The 20,787-nt window shown below is 39.3% G+C and overlaps 1 protein-coding gene across 2 annotated transcripts in view; it reads left to right on the forward strand.

Moving 5' to 3' along the window:
* NUCKS1 (nuclear casein kinase and cyclin dependent kinase substrate 1) overlaps positions 1-20,787 on the forward strand; it is a 32,880-nt gene that overhangs the window by 6,493 nt on the left and 5,600 nt on the right. Inside the window, exons 2-6 of one of the 2 annotated variants that reach the window (XM_032422182.1) lie at positions 11,105-11,154; positions 13,665-13,770; positions 16,869-16,924; positions 18,793-18,945; positions 19,764-19,910. In XM_032422182.1, the coding sequence (XP_032278073.1) occupies positions 11,105-11,154; positions 13,665-13,770; positions 16,869-16,924; positions 18,793-18,945; positions 19,764-19,910 (512 nt within the window). Of the gene's footprint in view, positions 1-11,104; positions 11,155-13,664; positions 13,771-16,868; positions 16,925-18,792; positions 18,946-19,760; positions 19,911-20,787 lie in introns of both variants that reach the window. The other variant, XM_032422181.1, reaches the window with a different exon arrangement.

Below are 20,787 nucleotides of genomic sequence, written 5' to 3' on the forward strand. Positions count from 1 at the left end.
TTGTGGTCAGACCTGATGTTAACCCTGTTAAACGCATTGTCCCTGTGCTTTGAGCCTATCAAGATACCGCTTCATTTAAATTTCCCCTAAAATCTACCTTTCCCCAAACGCTTTGGTTTCCTCTGTATGGTAAGGTACTCCACGCTTTTGATGTGCCATCGCCTTCATTGTAACGAGTCACTAAACCTGACAACCTGCAGGTTTGTGCCAGGTGGTTGAGTTAAGACAACTGGAAGAGTCCACTGAGGTTCCCGAGACACTCTGCTGCAGACAGGACTCTACGGGGTAGTGTGCGCTTCTGAGGCCCCTTCAGTTTGACCTGCTTGAGGTTTCTCTGTCCCTAAATGTATAGGTTTTACACTCAACTTACATGTTGGGAAAAATCTAGCCCGTTTTATTTAATATTTTTTACTCACTGAAATTTATGTTTGTAACCTTTAGACAAAATATTTTCCTATATGGAGAGATCTGGTGGAACTGAATATTTTTTAGGAATAAGTGTCCTATTAATATTTATTCATCTGGACTGAAACATTAGCAAGTTGATACAAGATTTAGTAGGGGATTATGACAGTGAACTAATAAACACCTGCCTGGCTCATCATTCAAAACTCCTTCACTGCCTCCCCTTTTCTGCAGAAATTAGAAACTCCATCCAAGAAACCTAGGAGTGCTTTCCTAGAATGTTCATTTTATTATACTTAACTGTTTTCTTGCATCTTGTGACGTTTTGAATTTTATATTTAGTTGTAACAGAATGATACAAGATACAGTCAAAGGAATAAATCTTAGCCAAAAGGAACTTGAAGCTTAAGATGAAGGAAATGCTTGTAAGAAGTTACTCTTGAGTTCAGGTATCCTGACTTCTGTGAACTAATGTTCTTAATGTCCTGAGAAAATTTGGCATATGAATAATCTTTGAGGAATAGAAGAGAGAGACAAATGTCCTAAGTTTGAAGGAAGTAGTATAGTGATACAGGAACTTTATGTAGATAGGCAGAAACTTTAGTAGTCTCCGTTCTGTAGAGGAGTTTGATTTGTGAACGATCAGGAAGGGAAGGTTTGAGAGGTTACAGGCAACAACAGTGCCCTGTGGGGTATTGGTTCAGATGGGCTTGAGTTGGAAAATTGGCTTTATTACTTAATAACTTGCAATGGTAGGAAAGTTACTGAGCCTATTTGAGCATTAGATTCTTCAGATAAAATTGAATTCACATTAATTAGCTCCTCTTGTGAGATTGTGAGGATTAAATGAGAATTTAGGTGAAGTATCTGGTGCATCGTAGTAACTGCTGTTGTAATAATTTTAAATTCAGCGTGGGCTCACAAAAAGCCAGTCTCAGGTCAGTAGTCTTCCTAGTGCTGGCTTTCAGGGATATCACAAGCATTGGATTCAAATTTTGTTTTTAAAATATTAGAGATCAAAGTTAAGCAGGTTTCTTTAATGCAGGACTTTCAAAGCTTTCACTTGTTTAAGGAGGTGATAATACCCAAATTAATCTGGCCAGGAAATCTTTAGAAAACTATCTTGAAAACAGAAGTTGGGAAAATCTCTAATGAGAAAATTCTTTAAATTTGAAATTATAGGACAACTTTATGCTCTTATAATGCTGCTTTTACTTTTTACTCGCTGTGTCTTATTTTGTGGTTCCTGGGAATATTTCGTTCAGACAAAAAACGTTTATTTTTTAGAAGCTTAACTATCATTGGTTTAAACGAACCCATTTTTTTTTAATTAGAGTAAAAGAATACTGTAAAAATACTGGGTTTCTCTCTTTTTATACATTTTTTTAAAAGATTTTATTTATTGGGGCCCCTGGGTGGCTCGGTCAGTTAAGCGTCTTCCTTTGGCTCAGGTCATGATCCCAGGGTCCTGGGATCCAGCCCCACATCGGGCTCCCTGCTCAGTGGGAAGCCTGCTTCTCCCTCTCCCACTCTTGGTTTCCCGCTCTCGCTGTCTGTAAAATAAAGAAAATCTTAAAAAAAAAAAGATTTTATTTATTTGTCAGAGAGCGAGAGAGCACAAGCAGGGGGAGGGGTAGGCAGAGGTAGAAGCGGGCTCCCCGCTGAGCAGGGAGCCCCATATGGGAGTTGATCCCAGGACCCTGGGATCATGACCTGAGCCGAAGGCAGACGCTTAACCTACTGAGTCACCCAGGCGTCCCTATCTCTTTTTTTTTTTTTTTTGTGAGAGTGGGGGGGGTGGGGCGGGGGGGGTGCACAGAGAGAATCTTAAGCAGGCTTCACCCCCAGCCCAGAGCCCAACTTGAGACTCAGTCTCATAACTAAAATCATGACCTGTGCGGCAGTCAAGAGTCGGACCCTTAACTGACTGAGCCACCCACGAGCCTCCTGGGTTTCTCTTTCAACAAGGATTTTGACAGAGCTTCACATGAGGTCCTTATGGGAAAAATGAAGAAATGTAGGCAGAATGCTAGTTCACTGTGATGGACTTGGACCTCAATAGCCATACCCAGAGAAGGCAGATGAATAGATTTAGGTCAGCCTAAAAGAACATTTCCACTGATGCCTTAAAGGACTTTGTTCTTGGCCAGTGTTGATTAAGTTTGCAGGTAATAGGAAGTTGAGAAGTTAAATAATATGTTGAAATGAAGTACAAAAAGGTCTTAGATCTTGGGAAAAGGAGGCTTTGGTTATTGGAATTGCAACATCCAGTACGTTGTGTGATATAACAGCCCAAAAGGCAATTGAGATCTTGGATTACATTAGTACAAACCCAGAGTAGAACAGGAGGAGGAACTTTGTAATCCTGATCTCCCTCTGTCCTCCACATACACCTTTGTAAACCTTACTGTGTTGTTATGATTAGATTGGGGCACTACTTGATAAACTTTACTAAATCCCAGGTGGTATGCAGAGTAGTGACTAGGTCATGAGGATGCTTGAAATAAGTCACAAGGAAGGGTTGAAGGAACCCTAGTATTTAGCCTTGAAGAAAAAAGTGGAAACTGTCCTATAAAGTGTAAGGGCTACTCTGTGGAGGAGGGGTTAGATTTAAACCATGGTAATCCAGGAGGTAGACATGACAGAATCGGTGAGTGGACTTTAGAGGCAGATTTAGTGCCAGATTTCACCTTCTGGGTCATGAGAGGTTCTTAGGATTCCCTTCTAGGGACATTTGTTGCTAGGATAACAAGTTTGGGATAAGATTGGATTAGATTGTCAGAGGTCTAGTAGTTCTAGCACATATAATACACCTGGTGTCATCATCATCACCATACTTCCTGCCCCACCACTAGCCACCAAACTTGGGTAGGTTTTATTAGTGCTTAAACTTGAAAAATCAAGTGTTTTAAAAAGATAGGAAATTAGGGGTGCCTGACTGGCTCAGTTGATAGAGCATGCATCCCTTGATCTTGGGGTGTGAGTTCAAGCCACACATGGGGGTAGAGGTTACTTTAAAGCACCTGGGTGGCTTAGTCGGTTGATTTCAACTCAGGTCATGAACTCTGGTTTGTGGGATCCAGCCCCCAGACGTGCTCTTTGGGCCCTGTGCTGGGCATGGAGCCTGCTTAAGATTCTCTCTCTCCCTCTCCTCCTGCTCCTCCCCACACAAGTGCGCTCTCTCTAAGTAAGTAAATAAATAAATAAAACCTTTATTTTATTTTTTAAAAAATTTTATTTGTCTGAGCACAAGCAGGGGGAGCGGCAGACAGAGGGAGAAGCAGGCTCCCTGCTTAGCAAGGAGCCCAATGTGGGACTCGACCCTAGAACCCTGGGATCATGACCTGAGCCAGAAGGCAGCCGCTCAACCAACTGAGCCACCCAGATGTCCCTAAATAAAACCTTTAAAGGGGGCGGCACCTGAGTGGGTCAGTCAGTTAAGCTTCTGACTCTTGATCGCAGCTCAGGTCTTGATCTTAGAGTCATGAGTTCAAGCCCTATGTTGGGTTCCACGCCCAGCATGGAGCCTGCTTAATAATTAAAAAAAAAAAAGGAAATTAAAATGGGAAGAGAAGTTATTCTTTTGCTGCCATGGATCAATAACAAATTGTTTTTTGTAAAGGTAAAAATAACAATGACTTTAGAAATCTCTTTTTGCAATCCACTTTTTTATTCTAAAGCAGTGGGTCTCCAACTTGTTTGATGAGGTCGCTACACACAAGAACACAAACACCTGAAACAAGTGTCAGGAACTTACTGTTATTTAGGTACAATTTTCTCTGATATTTTTGATTTGCTTTGTTGTTTTAATGCAGGTTATACACCAATAAATTCATTTCAGGATCCAGTTGTGGGTTGTGACCTGTCAATTGAAAAACATTGTTCTATAGGATCTCATTCATCTGACCAAATGTGATGTTTACCACCCAGGTGATTAGTCAAAAGAGCAATGTTGGTTATTTTAGGTTTCTCAAAACTCAAATTTCAAATGTGCTTTAAGTGCCTAATGAGGAACTTGTTAAATTCTAGAAAGCAAGGTGGATTTTTTTTTTTTTATGCTTCTTCCCTGCATTGACCAGAACTTCTTCAGGGTAAAAATGGAAGTATAGTCTGTTGATGGAGCTTAATAATGTAATAGATTGTCTAAAAGGCTCTCCAGTTTGCCTTGAGAAAATGGTTTTGTGCTCTTCAAGTAGTATAAAGCTTGGGGTGTCAATAATTTAATTATATTCAGAAGTTCTGCTTCCTCCCCCGAGTTTGCTTGTTATTGATCTCCATATTTTGATGTGCAGGCTTGTTATAAAGTAGAGCTGGATTATGTGGTTTTAGTTTTCTCATCTGTAAAGTTAAGAGGGTTAGGGGTACCTGGCTGGCTCAGTTGGTAGAGCATGCAACTCTTGATCTCAGGGTCATGAGTTCAAGCCCTGTGTTGAGCCAAGAGCTTACTTTTAAAAAAAGAGACGGGGCGGGGGGGGGGGGGGGGCGTGCCTGGGTGACTCAGTTGGTTGGTGGATTTCTGCTCAGGTCATGATCTCAGGGTTGAGATGGAGCCTGCTTAAGATTCTCCCTCTCCCGATCCCCCCCCCCCCCCCCCCCCGCCCCCGTCTCCATCTCTAAAAAAAAAAGAGAGAGAGAAAGCAAGAGAGAGAAGATTAGATAAGGTCATTTCAAAGGTGTGATAATTTTCATCTCAAACACTGATCATTGACTCTTCAGAATGTTGGGTGGAGGTGCTTCATGTTTCAGGAATATCACTGTTTTGGTCTTAGACAGTCACTGCTGTAAGAAAGAGCATTTTGGGTGTGTAGACTTCTCAGTATTTAGTAGAAAGAAGTTGATTAAGAGAGTGGAAGAAAAAAGTCCCTATTGCTTCTGAGTTGCTTGAATTATCCCCATTTGGTGCCAAAACCAGATCTTTTCGTGTTCTTTGTCTAGCTTCCCACTTTACCGTTTGTTTTTGCACTTTAACCTGATGCAAAAGTGGGCTGCTCATCTCAGAGCCCTCTGGTGATCATTCAGAAATTGGTTCATTGTGACCAAGGTACATTTAGAATCTAGACAGAGAGATCATGTACGTTTTTAAAGTAAGAAAAAACTTAATTGAAGTTTTTGTGTTCCTATCCAGTTGACCCCTTGAACACTGAGTTTGAATTACGTGGGTCCACTTTTATGCAGATTTGTTCAGTAAATACAACACAGTACTATAAATCTATTTTCTCATCCTTAGGATTTTCTTAATAACATTTTCTTTTCTCTAGTTTACTTTATTGTAAGAATGCATATGACATACAAAATATGTGTTAATCGACTATGTTATTGGTAAGGCTTCCGGTCAACAGTAGGCTATTACGTGGTTAAGTTTGGAGGTAGGAGTCAAAAGTTAATACACGGATTTTCCCTAAGACATAACATACTTTAAAACAGCAAGCTAATCATCATGTTCAGATAATTGAAAGTGTTACTTGTGTATATTCATAACTGCAGTGATATTCTGGGTGGAACAAATTAGTACTTACAGGTAATAATAGCTGCTCTTTATTGGTTAGCTGTGTAGCTGGCCCTCACAACAATCTTGAGAGATAGGTGTTGTTATTCCTATTTTACAGGTGAGGAAACTGAAGTTCAGTGAGGGGAAGTAACTTGCTCAAGGACATACAGCTAGTAAGTGGCAGAGCCAGGATTTAACCCAGTTCAAAAATCTGTGTTTTTAACCTTCTATGCTATAGTGAAATTTTGTGTTGTCCTCCCCGTTCTAGTTATTGTCCTAGTTGTCGATGCTCATTTTACACTGAAGACTCAGGCATTTAAGTGATGGTATTTTGAGGAAGTAAGAATGTTTCTTTGTTTTCAACTCGAAGTAGAACTTCTCATGCCCTTAGATTTATATATTACTTAAAAATGTGTTTCTACCCCAGTATATCTTCTGTTTTTAGTTTACATGGGAGTAAGTTCAGTAAGCATGATTTCCACCCTAAATAAGGTAAATCTGTAAGGAATGGAATAGTATTTCTACTATTGTTTTGAAGTACCTTTAGAAGGCAGGAATTGAACCAAATTATTATTATAAATCATTATAATGAGTTATTATGAATGACCCTTGTTAATGCAGATCCTTTATTTAAATTATTTTTTCTTTTTCCTCTAACTTAATTTATGGGTGGATGCATTCTTTTTTTTTTTTTTTGGCCTAGTTATCCTTAAGACAGATTTGCTTCTATATTTACATTTTGCTTTACTTGGATTTTATAGTTTCTGTGATAAATGACATTTATTATGTACGTAAGAGAATTCTGATAATTTTGACCATTTTGACATAACTGAAGGTAAAATATTTTGTGTTTCAAATGAGGGAGTGGCCTCTGAATTTAATTTTGAAAAATTTAAATTTGATTACTCCTATAATATCAGTATAGTCTACATGGCATTTTTTTTTTTTTTTTTTGGTAGTTCTGCTTGTTAAAAACTGGGATAGAAGAAAATGTACTAAATAGTTGCCTTTTTAATTTCTTAGATTTAAAATAACTAGTTATTTCATACGGTGGAAACTAAATTTTCTTTTGTCATTAAGGGCAGTGGCAAATAAGTCTCTGATGGGCTGAAGGCTCCCACATACATCCTCTCATGATACCCTTTCCAACCCTGACTCTTTGCAGATGCCAAGTCCATTTGCTCATCAAATGCATTCCTTGATTTTGGTGTTCTGAATGAAGGAGAGACAGCCCCTGTCCTCAAGAAGTTCACATTTAGTAGGGAAGACAAATTGAGTAGATTATATAGTATCAATAGAGGATTAAAGGTGTTGAGAGGAGGCGAGGTTGTATCTGATAGGAGTGGGAGTTGAGGCGAGCAGCAATGTAGGCCAAGGAGAAGCATGACCAACTGGTATGAGACAACCTGATTGGAGGAATTACAAATTTCCGGGTTGCTTGATTAAGTGGCAAAAGATAAGGCCTTCAAAGACTTTAAGGAGATTGGATATTATCCTCTCAAGTATCTTATAAAATTAGGTTTCTAACAGAGCTCTTAAATTTGGCCCTAAGAGGAAAAAATTAGAAACATCTGAGTGTCTACTTTTTACCTTGCTCTGTGGTTAAAAAGGAAGGAAAGAAGGCAGGCAGGCAGGCGGGCTGAAAAAAAAGAAAGAAAAATGGGGGGAAATGTGGATATAAGACCATTGTTACCTTCAAGAAGCTTAGATTAGTGAAGAAAACAAATGGTACAGCGATATGAGTTAAGATGTGTCATACACAGAATGATAGTTGACCATTTGCAATTGAGGAAAACTTTTTCCTTGAACTTTAGTAATAATTTTATTTAAATTTATGGCATAGGGGTTCCTGGCTGGCTCAGTTGGAAAAGCGTGTGACTCTTGAACCCGGGGTTATGAGTTCAAACCCCATGTTGGGTGTAGAGATTACTTAAATAAACTTCAAAAAAAAAAAGGCATAACTTTTTACATCTGTCCGGCAATTTAGGCCATCAATTCCAGCAGAGAAGGATCTGAGGCCCAAAGAAATTATGTGATTTGCCCAAAGTTCTAGAACCAGAACCCAAGATTCCTATTAACAAAGATTCTATACTTTTTACTGTGTAATTCCATTCTGGAGTATTCCTTGTGACAGACTAAGGAAGTAACTATCTTAGCTAACTGTTATGTTGAACCCACACTTAATCGATCAGGAAGCTGATAGGCCTGTATGTTTATTGCTCCTTTATTTTTAAAGCCTTAAAGTAGCTAACATGTTTTCTCTTTTACAAGTTAAAAATTCCAGTTTATTTAGTTGCTCTACATATGATAAACCCTTCGCCATTCTGGTTACCCTTCTTTATATAGTCTCATAAAATATATCTATTGATAGATGGTACCCAGAAATTGTACCATTATTTTAGTTGCAATCCCACCAGCATGGATAAACTAGAATTATTATGCCTGCAATTTCAGAACCTGTACATTAACTATTAGAGATGAAGATTTCAAACTCCCTCTTCTGGATACTTTTCTTATCCTGGTTACATGTCCCATTTTTCTTGATCCTAAATAATGCAGAGCATAGTCATAATACTGTTTTTCATAGTATCTATCATTAAAAATCACTGTTTGTTAAAACATAGTAGGCATTTAATTATCAGCCCCCCAACTAGTCTTTTTTTATAGAAAATATTTTATTCTTTTTAAATTGTGGTAAAAAGGGGTGCCTGGGTGGCTCAGTCGTTAAGCATCTGCCTTCGGCTCAGGTCATGATCCCAGGGTCCTGGGTTCGAGCCCCACATAGGGCTCCCTGCTCAGCGGGAAGCCTGCTTCTCCCTCTCCCACTCCCCTGCTTGTGTTCCCTCTCTCACTGTGTCTCTCTCTGTCAAATAAAATCTTTAAAAATAAATAAATAAATAAATAAAAAATAAATTGTGGTAAAAATCACATGAAATTTACCATCTTAACCATTTTTAAGTGTACAGGTCTGTAGTGTTGAATACATTCACACTGTTATGCACCCAATCTCTACAACTTTCTCTTGCAAAAGTGAAACTATGCATGTCATTAGCTATCTCCTTCCCCCTAGCCCCTGGTATCCACCATTCTTTTTTTTTTTTTTAATTTTATTTATCTTTATTTTTTTATTTTTGAGAGAGAGAACACGAGCGGGGAGAGGGGCAGAGGGAGAAGCAGACTCCTCACTGAGCAGGGAGCCTAATGTAGGACTGGATCCCAGGACCCTGAGATCATGACCTGAGCCGAAGGCAGACGCTTAACAGACTGAGCCATCCAGGCACCCCTCATCATTCTCCTTCCTTTCCTTCCTTCCTTCCTTCCTTTCTTTTTTTTTTATTTTTTTTAACTTTTTTTTTTAAGATTTTATTTATTTGACTATTTGACAGAGAGAGAGACAGGGCACAAGCAGGGGGAGCGGCAGGCAGAGGGAGATTTTTTAAAGATTTTATTTATCTATTTGAGAGAGAGCAGTGTGCACAGAGGGGGTGGGGGGATCTCAAGCTGACTCAGCTGCAGGGCTCGCTCTCCAGACCCTGAGATCATAATCTGAGCTGAAAGCAAGAGTCGAACACTCAACTGAATGAGCCACCCAGATTTTATTTTATTTTATTTTATTTTATTTTAAGTAATCTCTACACCTAACGGGGGCTCAAACTCAAAACCCCAAGATCAAGAGTTACACGGTCTACCAACTGAGCCAGCCAGGTGCCCCCACCATTCTTTCTGTCTCTGACTTTGACTGCTCTAAGATATCTCATATAAGTGGAATTAATAGTCATGTTTTTAAAATTAACTTTCCTAATAAAATGGTATCATTTATTTATAAAATCAACTGCTTTTAACAAAATATATCTAGAGCATATTTTATAGTTTTGCATCTTGACTTACTGAGGCAGTACAATGAAAAGATAATTCATTGCTGGTAGACCAAAGAAAAACAGAAGGCAAAATCCCTTAAGAGCCTATCTTTTCCAAAGCCAAGGTATGGCTATACCTTCCTCCACATCTAAGCCCCATATTTTCAGAATTCACTCCTACACCTTTCATTTTCACATCTTACATAGAAATTGTCTGTATTCTTGGATTCTGAGCATGTTGTCTTTGGATATAAATGATGTCTTAATCTATAAAATCAGGAATATTCCTCTGCTCAGGCTTAAGTGTAGTTGGTGGCGTGTTTCTTTTAGTGATTTCCGTTCACTTATTCAGTATCTAAATGGTACAGTACCTGGAAGGCTCTTTTGAAAGCAAGGCTATTTGGATACTAACATGGAAGCTTTTATATATCTCTAAAGGAGGAATTTTAAACTTTTAGAGTATGAAGTACGAAAATGGAAATTAAGATTGGTTCAAGTTGTTAAAGATGCCTTACCTAATAGGAAGTACTTAAAATCATTGAGTCAAGTAGATACATAAATTTGTGAGACTTTCATATTTTTCTTAATTACAGACCATTTAATAAAAAGCATCTTCTGGGGCGCCTGGGTGGCTCAGGCGTTAAGCATCTGCCTTTGTCTCAGACCATGATCCCAGGGTCCTGGGATTGAGCCCTGCATCAGGCTCCCTACTCAGCAGGGAGTCTGCTTCTCCCTCTCCCACTCCCCCACTTGTGTTCCCACTCTTGCTGTGTCTCTCTCTGTCAAATAAATAAATAAAATCTTTAAAAAAAAAAAAGCATCTTCTGAATGGATCAGTTATTTTTTCTTCAATGTAAGGCTTAATCTACTATCACCATAATTTGTATATTATAATGTAACTATTATATTTAAAAATCACTCTGTCTTGAAAAAACTCAGTGATAATTTTATCAGGTATACACGTGTATGTGTGTATAGCAGTAAGAATAAAAATGTAAAACATTTAGTTTTTGTTGATGCATATGTGATATTTCTGTGTCATTAATGAATTCATATGGTAGTTTGGCTCATTTTGCTGTTTAAATGTGTTTTGGGAGGTGGGAGGTTTTGAGGGAGAGAATAGTATTTGAGCTCTCATTGAGATGAGCAATAGGAGAATTGTAGTTTGAAATACTTTTGGTTTAAGTTAGACTTTTCTGTAACAACGTGAAGGTTTTTTGGCTGAGGTGGGGGCTTATTGAAAAATTTCACAGAGCTAGTTCTAATTTTGTTTATGAGATAGGAGCATGTGTTTTAATATCATAGAAAAGTTCTCCATTTTTATGATCTTAATTAGAGTCTCTTCTTTCTACAGAAATAGAAAGGTCGTTGATTATTCCCAGTTTCAGGAATCTGATGATGCTGGTAAGTTTCATGATTTCAGTAAATTGTAAATTATATCAAGATCTCTGTCACCCAAAACAAAAGTTGAACTTGCATGGATTTTAACTTTCTTTAGTAAGTCATTGATAATAAATACTTAATTTTTTTCTTATCAGTTTTGGATTCCATAGTTTAAATGTGCAGTAATTCTGATGCAGTATTTATTAGTTGATAATGTCCCCAGCTATAATCACAGTAAAACTTGTACCTTATATTAGTTTAAGTTTTTTGCATAATAAAGTAACTTAGAGTATTTTGTGAAACATCTTGAATTGTGAACTAATTTATCATGGAATGAATAGTATGTCTTTTTTTTTTTAATATTTTATTTATTTATTTGTCAGCACAAGCAGGGGGAGCGGCAGGCAGAGGGAGAAGCAAGCAGAGGGAGAAGCAAGCTCCCTGCTGAATAGGGAGCCCGATGTGGGACTCGATCCCAGGACCCTAGGATCATGACCTGAGCCAAAGGCAGATGCTTAACCAACTGAGCCACCCAGGCATCCCTGAATAATATGTCTTAAATCTTAGCCATAAGAGGTTTCTTTAGAATATGCCCTTATTCTCATTATTTTCCAGATGCATTTACTATTCTTCCTTTTTTTTTTAAATCTAATTTTACTTATAAAAGTAATATGTGCAATTTGGGAAAACTTAGAAAATGCAGAAATGTAAAGAAGAGTAATAACATACAATCAGCCTCCCAGAAGAAATACTAACATTTATTAAATGCTGCTAAATATTTGCATTTATTCATTTAATCCTTGTAGAGCAGTCCTATTAAAATGGGGAATACTGTTACTGTTTACCGATAAGGAAATTGAGGCAGAGATATTATTCAAGGTCCCTTGGCTAGCAAATGGCCATTTTAACCTTTTTGTTTAAAAAGCCTGTGTCTTTTGTCCCTTTTAAAAACGTAGTTGAAGTCTTGCTATAGAATTTTGGGTTCTGTCCCCCTCCTATCCCACTCCTACTTACGAGTATATTTCTCCTGTTATAAAAAGTTATTTGAGGGCCGCCTGGGTGGCTCAGTCAGTGAAGCGGCTGCCTTCGGCTCAGGTCATGATCCCAGGGCCCTGGGATCGAGCCCTACATCAGGCTCCTTGCTTGGTGGGGAGCCTGCTTCTCCCTGTCCCTCTGCCTGCCTGCCACTCACCCCTGTTTGTGCTCTCTCTGTGTCAAATAAATAAACAAAATCTCAAAAAAAAAAAAAAAAGTTATTTGAGAAACTCCTATTAATGGTTGTGTGATATTCCATAATGGAATTTATAATGTGTCCAACCATTTAATAATTGCTGAAGCTCCAGACTACTTCCAGATCTCTCCACTATTATATAAAATGGTGTAGTAAACAGTTTTAAAAATAATCAATTTTGGGGGCACCTGAGTGGCTCAGTCGGTTGAGCATCCGACACTTGATTTTGGCTCAGGTCACGATCTTGGGGTCGTGGGATTGAGCCCCATGTCGGGCTCTGCGCTGGGCATGGAGCCTGCTTGAAGATTCTCTCCCTCTTCCTCTGCCCCTCCTCCTGCTCACATGCATACACTCGCTCTCTAAAATAAATAAGTCTTAAAAAAAAAAAATCAATTTTTAAGATTGGGTAATTTTCTTTAGTTCTATAGGACTTTAGAAGTTAGAGATATTTTCTTCAAGTGTCAGAGTATGCTGCATTTAATACTTTAGCTTAAAAGCAATTTACTTGGGCGCCTGGGTGGCTCAGTCGTTAAGCATCTGCCTTCGGGTCAGATCCCAGGGTCCTGGGATCGAGCCCCACATCGGGCTCCCTGCTCTGCGGGAAGCCTGCTTCTCCGTCTCCCACTCCCCCTGCTTGTGTTCCTGCTCTCGCTGTGTCTCTCTCAAAAAAATAAAATCTTTTTAAAAAAAAAAATAAATAAAAGCAATTTACTTGATAACAGTAATTGTGTTAGGATTGTAGAATTGTGGGTTCTCTACATTCTAAAATGCTTGTATTGCTTTACTACTATAATAGTTTTCATGTAAATAGGAAGGTGTTGAAACATGGCAGTATCTTTAAGAAATTAAATGGTAGGATATGAAATGGTAAGAGATACTTGGCTATGGACATATTAAAGTAAACACATGAGGACTAAAAGGGACTGGGCTTAGATAACTATTTTTTTTTTTAAGATTTTATTTATTTATTTGACAGAGACACAGCGAGAGAGGAAACACAAGCGGGGGGGGGTGGGAGAGGGAGAAGCAGGCTTCCTGCCAAGCAAGGAGCCCGATGCGGGGCTCGATCTTAGGACCCTGGGCTCATGACCTGAGCCGAAGGCAGGTGCTTAACGACTGAGCCACCTAGGCTCCCTGAAAACAATTTATTTTTTAAAAAATGAAAGAAAATTATTTGGGAAATCCTGCCCCCTCACCATTTAAATAGCTTGAGAGATTTATCTCCAAAAATAAGCAGTGATAATTTCTACATGTAAAAGTCGTAATATAGTTCATTGAATTTGAAAAATGCTCTGTTTAGATGAAGATTATGGAAGAGATTCAGGCCCTCCAGCTAAGAAAATTCGGTCATCTCCTCGAGAAGCTAAAAATAAGAGGCGATCTGGAAAGAACTCACAGGAGGATAGGTAAGAGGCATTATTAATCTGTTCCTGCTTACACTGCCCCACTGGAGGTGAGGGTGGTCTCTGATCTCTAAATTGGTGGAATCTCTGTTTACTTTGGGAAAGTGCTTATTGTCCACTTCATGTTGTTTTGCATATTTCTTACTATCTCAGGCAGTGCTTCTTAAGTCTAGAGGTTACCCTCTTTAAGATCGCGAGGTTGCCTTGGACTCAAGCTGGAATCCAAGGTGATCTCCAAGAATACCTTTGTCACTACCTCAAACCTCTGAACATAAGCAGAGAGATTGTTTAAGTATGTAATTTGTTACCTAACGTTAGTATTGGCATTTTCATTGTAGTGATAGCAGAGTGACTGATCTCTCCCATTCAGTCACCCAGCACTGGCAGAATCCTAACTAAAGCTTATAGAGTCTTAAGTTGTATAGCCTGCTGAGTTTTACTGTCTATCATCCATTCTCCTTTGTTCAGATACCTTAATCATTCATGGGAGTTTTTGTTCCCCTTTCCTTCAGTTTTATAAACAAGTTCACAGGAGTTGTGATTTTAACTATAATTGCTTCATGAGACTAGCACTGTAATTTTTGCCTCTGCTATCACAGATCTACACACTCTCATACTCAGTGTTGCGTAACTTTAAGACCTTCTTAATGATGGTAAAGGTGATGATGATGATCGCTACCGTTTATGATTCTTTGCCAGTCTCTACTATGTGCTAATTTATATTTATTATCATTTAATTCCCATAACACCTTTATTAGGGTAATACTAGCTTAGAGAAGGGTTCAGTGATTTGTCCAAGTTATCCAGCAAATGGACCAACAGGTTTTGGAACCATGTCTGTTGAACTCCAAAGTCCACGTTTTAACCATTAGGTGATACTACTTCCAAATAATACTGTTAAGTAGGAGAGTTCAAAGAAATGAAATCTTTTCTTATCAGTTCTTCCAAGATACTTACCTTCAAGTACTAAAATCTTATAAAGCCCCACACAGAAGTCTTTCCATTCTGAATTCACAGGATGCTAAATTTGTAGAAACAACAATATTTACCTCCAATATTTTCTTTCCTGGAGAACTTCAGAAACATGGTTTTGAGGACAAATAAGACAAAATTTTGCTGTGGGGAGACAGGTCTTCCATGGTGTTGTAGTGTATATCTCTAATCCAGTTTTATATAGCAGCCCAACTTTGATTCATTATATTCATTTTTTATATTTCTCTTAGGAATGAATTTCTCTGTCCCCTGCTACCTATTACAATGTCTCATCAATATAATTAATATGTAGCCTAAACTTTTCCTTGTTCTAATCATTTGGTTTTATTTTTCTTTCCTAAGTGTCAGGAGCAGTTGAAATACAGTTTTTATTGCCGTTTGTATTAACTGCCTTGTATAGTTTATTTCCTCAGACCATTGTTGTTTTGAATTTTCTATTGGTCTCTACTTAAAAGTTCAGCTTTTACTTGACTTTACTGTAATGGGACTCAAGGAGTAATGGTCTCTCTAAACCCAGTAATAAAAGAACTAGAAAAAGTAATAGTTCTTTTTCATTGTGACTTGTGAATTAAGTGCTTATTTTGCATAAAAACATTTAGAATAGTCACAGGTTTCAGAACTACAGTGTGTCTTGGATCAGATTGCTTAGTAAGGAAATGTATTTGGTTTTTCTCTTTGTTTGGGAATCTTGGGTTCGGTAGTTTGTCATTTGAATGTGGCTAGATTATAGGAAATACCAAAAGAGATTTACAAGACCTGCTGTTTGAAAAAGCTATGAAGGCAGTTTTTATGTATGAGTGGTTTTTTTTTGTTGTTTATTGGAATTTCTCATTGAATCATAAAATTTTAGAACTGAAGAGAGTAACAAGTGATTTGCTTGAGATCATACAACTAATTAATGACAGACAGGACACTAGAACCCAGATTCCCCAGCTAAGATTTGTAAGGACATAAAGTGTGCATCTTTGTGACTTAAAAAAACTGTTTTATAAAACTTTCCATTGAACTTTGAAGCACCTTCTTAATTATTTTACTTCGCAGTGATCTTGAGCGGACTTTTATTTTCTCTATGATACAAGGCAGGTCTATGTGTTTATGTTTCTGATGTATTAGAAATATTAAAGGCAGGGCGCCTGGGTGGCTCAGTCGTTAAGCGTCTGCCTTCGGCTCAGGTCATGATCCCAGGGTGGGATCGAGCCCCACATCAGGCTCCCAGCTGTGCAGGAAGCCTGCTTCTCCCTCTGCCTCTGCTTGTGTTCCCTCTCTGGCTGTGTGTGTGTGTGTCTCTCTCTGTCAAATAAATAAATAAAATCTTAAAAAAAAAAGGAAAAAATATTAGAGGCAAAAAATATGAGGAGATAGTTGTTGACTTAATTTCATTTTGTTTTAGATAAATTTTTAGAGATATTGTAATCTATATAATTGCACTCCAGTTTCCTTTAATAATTGTGTTCTAGGTGGTTTTTGCATCTATATTTGGTGCTGTCCATTTATTTGCCTACTTTCGCACCATTCACACATTATGTAATTTACTTTAGTATTTTTATACTCTGCCTCTGACAACGGAGAATTGTTTTTTTATTAATGTTCTTCTGAGGGGCGCCTGAGTGGCTCAGTCAGTTAAGTGTCTGTCTTTGGTTCAGGTCATGATCTCGGGGTCCTGGGATCGAGCCCCACGTCGGGCTCCTTGCTCAGGGGGGAGTCTGCGTCTCCCTCTCCCTCTGCCTGCTACTCCCCCTGCTTGTGTTCTCTCTCTCTCTCTGTCAAATAAATAAATAAGATCTTTTAAAAAAAAATTAAATGTTCTTGTGAACCAGGCCTTATCCACAGGTGAGAAATTTTCAGCCCGTGTTGAGGTACCTTCTTTTTTTCCTTTGGATCTTTGGAAGCAGTATTTTCCAAAAGTCGATACAATTGTGCTTATTCATTAGCATCCCTGTAAAGTTAGGGAAATAACGGAAGCAGTTTCACGCCTCAGCATCTGTTTGAGTATTTCATCTACAAAAGAGGTGTTCTTCAGTGTTCTTCCCTGTCGAGACACCGGGGATCTGTGTTCACTTAGATTTTGATCTAAGACTTTTAAAACTTTCTCCTCCTTCCCTTTCTAGTGAGGACTCCGAAGAAAAAGATGTGAAAACCAAGAAGGATGATTCTCACTCAGCAGGTAATGAACAGTTTTTAATGTACTAGGTGATTGATTTATATCTTTATTCATTGGACATTTTCATGTAAGTGGTTTTATAATAATGCCAGGCACTGTTGTAAATACTGGCATTACAGAGAGGCCTCCATCTTTGAAGAGGTCCTGGCTGGTGGCTTACTACAGTCGCCTGTGAGGAGACTCTCCTGTCCCACCCCAGGATTTCTGATTCAGTAGGTTTCAGTGGGACACTGGGGCTTTGTTTTTTAAAAATATTTACAGATTATTCTCCTACATAATTAACATTGAAAACCATTTACATGAACAAATAACAGACATCAAACTAAATTGATTTAAAAGAGCATATATAGGGGCGCCTGGGTGGCTCAGTCGTTAGGTGTCTGCCTTCGGCTCAGGTCATGATCCCAGAGTCCTGGGATCGAGCCCCGCATCGGGCTCCCTGCTCCGCAGGAAGCCTGCTTCTCCCTCTCCCACTCCCCCTGCTTGTGTTCCCTCTCTCACTCTCTCTCTCTCTCTGTCAAATAAATAATCTTTAAAAAATAAAAAAATAAAAAAATAAAAAAAATAAAAGAGCATATATAGGGGCGCCTGGGTGGCTCAGTCGTTAGGCGTCTGCCTTCGGCTCAGGTCATGATCTCAGGGTCCTGGGATCGAGCCCCGCATCAGGCTCCCTGCTCGGCGGGGGGCCTGCTTCTCCCTCTCCCACTCCCCCTGCTTGTGTTCCCTCTCTCGCTGTGTCTCTCTCGGTCAAATAAATAAAATATTTAAAAAAAAAAAAAAATAAAAGAGCATATATAATACTAAGTGACATAAAGCTCTAAAAGGGGGGGGGCGGTGATGAACTCTGGGGTAAAGAGCAAGCAAAGGACAGTCTCACCCTTACCTGTTTCACTGGCAAGTAGTCCTTTGAAACAGTAGCCACAGAGAAAGCTTTCTTGGTAAGAATTTTAACTCAAAAGAATTAATAGAGACTCCATGGCAAAATGTTAAATTCTGATTACTTGTTGGTATTTATATTTCTGAATTTAACTCTTCTCAGTATTGAGGGTTTATTCCGTGTTGCTCCCAACCACTTTAGTTTTGACCTACACTCCCCTGCTTTTGCCTTTCTGGATCTCCCTTTAAATGAGATTGCTGTTAGCTAATATGTGGAGGGTAGACAAAGTTCCACTGAATTCACTCCACTGAGCTGTTTGCTTTCATTCCTTTTCTAGCCTGTTATCTGACTGCCTAAGTTGAAACGAAATAGGTTTTGTAACTTAGAATAATATCATTGGAAGACAGTCTTCCCCTCTTCTATTTAAAAATATTTTTCTAGGGGCACCTGGGTGGCTCAGTTCCGTAAGCTTTCAACTTAGGTCATGATCTCAGGGTCTTGAGATCAGGAACCCCGAGTCTGTGTGGAGCCTGCTTTAGATTGCCTCTCTGCCCTTCCTCGCCTCCCCCCCAACCCTCCATCCACCCCACCCCATCCCCGCTTGTGTTCTCTCTCTCTTAAAAAAAAATTCTAACTTTAGTTTCTAAAAACTGTGAACATAGATTGAAATGTAATTGATAATTTTAGGGCGATGCAGTGATACAAGTTTAAAATACATTACGGGAAGCATGTATTCACACCTAAATTCAGCTTTATGACTACTTAAAACTACATGCCCAAGCTATTTTCTATGCAGTAATGAGGACATAATCTTTTTCAAGTTCATTCTTTGAATTTTAGCTCCTCTTTTGTATATTTTGTAGGAATTTTTAAGGATAGGATGTACCCCGTTTGAATGAAATAAAGCTGCGGGTTCTAGCTCATACTGGCTTTTCAGCCATCAAATAAATGCACACAGCTCTTTGATCACTGCATTGTAACTTTGATCTTACAGAGGACAGCGAAGATGAAAAAGAAGATCATAAAAACGTGCGCCAGCAGCGGCAGGCAGCCTCTAAGGCAGCTTCTAAACAGAGAGAGATGCTCATGGAAGATGTGGGCAGTGAAGAAGAGCAAGAGGAGGAGGATGAGGCACCATTCCAGGAGAGTACGTGAGGCTGACTTGTTACTGGGGTCGCCATTGTAGTTTGTGACCCTGATTACTTCTGCGTTCTTGTGGCTACTAAATGTTACAGCCAGTCCCTTAAATTAGATATTTGCTGTTAGAAGAGATGGCTGTTGTTTGATACTGGTTATTTTAGATTCTCTCGATTATGATGTCCATCATTTGAACTCAAATACTAAACAAACAGTTGTTAAAGAAACAGTTACATGGTGGGTGTTGTGATTAGGATTTGTATTTTGACCCGGGAGCCAAAGGTGTAGACCTCCTCCCCCAACAAAAAAAAAGTGTTAGTAGCAGGATTTAGATGTTTCACACGTTACTCAGATTAATAAACTATATGTATTTTTGCTTTGTATTTAGCTTTCTCGTTTCATTTATTCATAGTTGGACCAAACACACTAAATTGGTTCTGTTTCATTTCCCTGGTCTCCCCAGTACTATAGGGGAACGATGGAACTACCGAAAGTTACCGATGAAAAAAAAAAGTTATGCGATGGCTTCAGTTTTTATTCAGATTAAGTTTTATCTCTTCCTGTTTTCAACTGACTGTTTAAACAAGTCAGTGGTGCAGCCCCCGTGTGTGTGTGTGTGCGTGTGCACGCTCACGTGTGCTAAACCCACCCTACACGTGGGGCTGGTGATGACTCCAGCCGGATTGGCGGCACAGCTGCCACCGGAATCCAAGAGTGTTTGACTCCCAGATCCCATCCTCCTGTCATGCTTAGCGCTGTCTCCCTTCGTTCCCTTGGAAGGATGTATACGTTAAGTTGGACGCTGAAATTCTTCTTTCCTCTCAGAAGATTCCGGCAGCGATGAAGATTTCCTAATGGAAGACGATGATGATAGTGACTATGGCAGTTCAAAAAAGAAAAACAAAAAGATGGTTAAGAAGTCCAAACCTGAGAGAAAAGAAAAGAAAATGCCCAAGCCCAGGCTAAAGGCCACAGGTGAGTTGTCTACACGTAAAATTAAATGGCTGCTTTGAAAAATTTCAAGAACCAATAAACTTTCTCTACAGAAATTCTTCATTAGGGCTCGGCATTGGCCACATACCTCACGAGAATAAGAGAGTTCTGCGAGGATCCGGTCTTCCATGCCGGGAAGCATCACTTATTTATTCATAAGGACGGTGGCCCCTGCAGGAGTCTGGGGCGCAGCCCGGTCCCTCGGCTGCCGCCTCCTCCCGCAGGTGTGCAGCGACCCGTTGGCCGGCGCCGCGGAGAAACATCGCAGCAGTGGAGCTGTGCGTGCGCTCTTCCCTGCCCGTATCACAACCCCAGCAGCTAGGAAAGACGTGAAATTGTGAAAATGCACACCTGTAATCATAGATTTCAGTCCTGCGGTCTGATGCTTACACCATCCTTTGTGCTCGCAGAAGAAAACCACACTTGCAACCTGGGTTCATTTTCTTGGCGCCATTGTGGTTGCTGCCAGATAGTCTCCTAGTCACAGCCCATTTGTCGTGAAATCAGAAAGCTAGATTTGCTTTGGTTTTTTTCTGACAGCTAGAACTGGTGATTTGTACCTTTTTTTTTACTCATCACTTCTTACTGCTAGGAATCATGGAATTGTCAAAAGTTCCTTGATGAGGGCATCTGGCTGGCTCAGTGGTAGAGCATGCGACTCTTGATCTCGGTCATGAGTTCGAGCCCCACGTTGGGCGTAGAGTTTAGTTAAAAAAATAAATGACACATCCTTAGAAAAAAAAAATTTTTTTTTAAAGATTTTATTTATTTATTTGACAGAGAGAGACACAGCGAGAGAGGGAGCACAAGCAGGGGGAGTGGGAGAGGGAGAAGCAGGCTTCCCGCTGAGCAGGGAGCC

The sequence above is a fragment of the Phoca vitulina genome, unplaced genomic scaffold, assembly GCF_004348235.1.
Source record: "Phoca vitulina isolate PV1807 unplaced genomic scaffold, GSC_HSeal_1.0 scaffold26, whole genome shotgun sequence".
In the NCBI taxonomy this organism is placed as follows: Eukaryota; Metazoa; Chordata; class Mammalia; order Carnivora; family Phocidae; genus Phoca; species Phoca vitulina.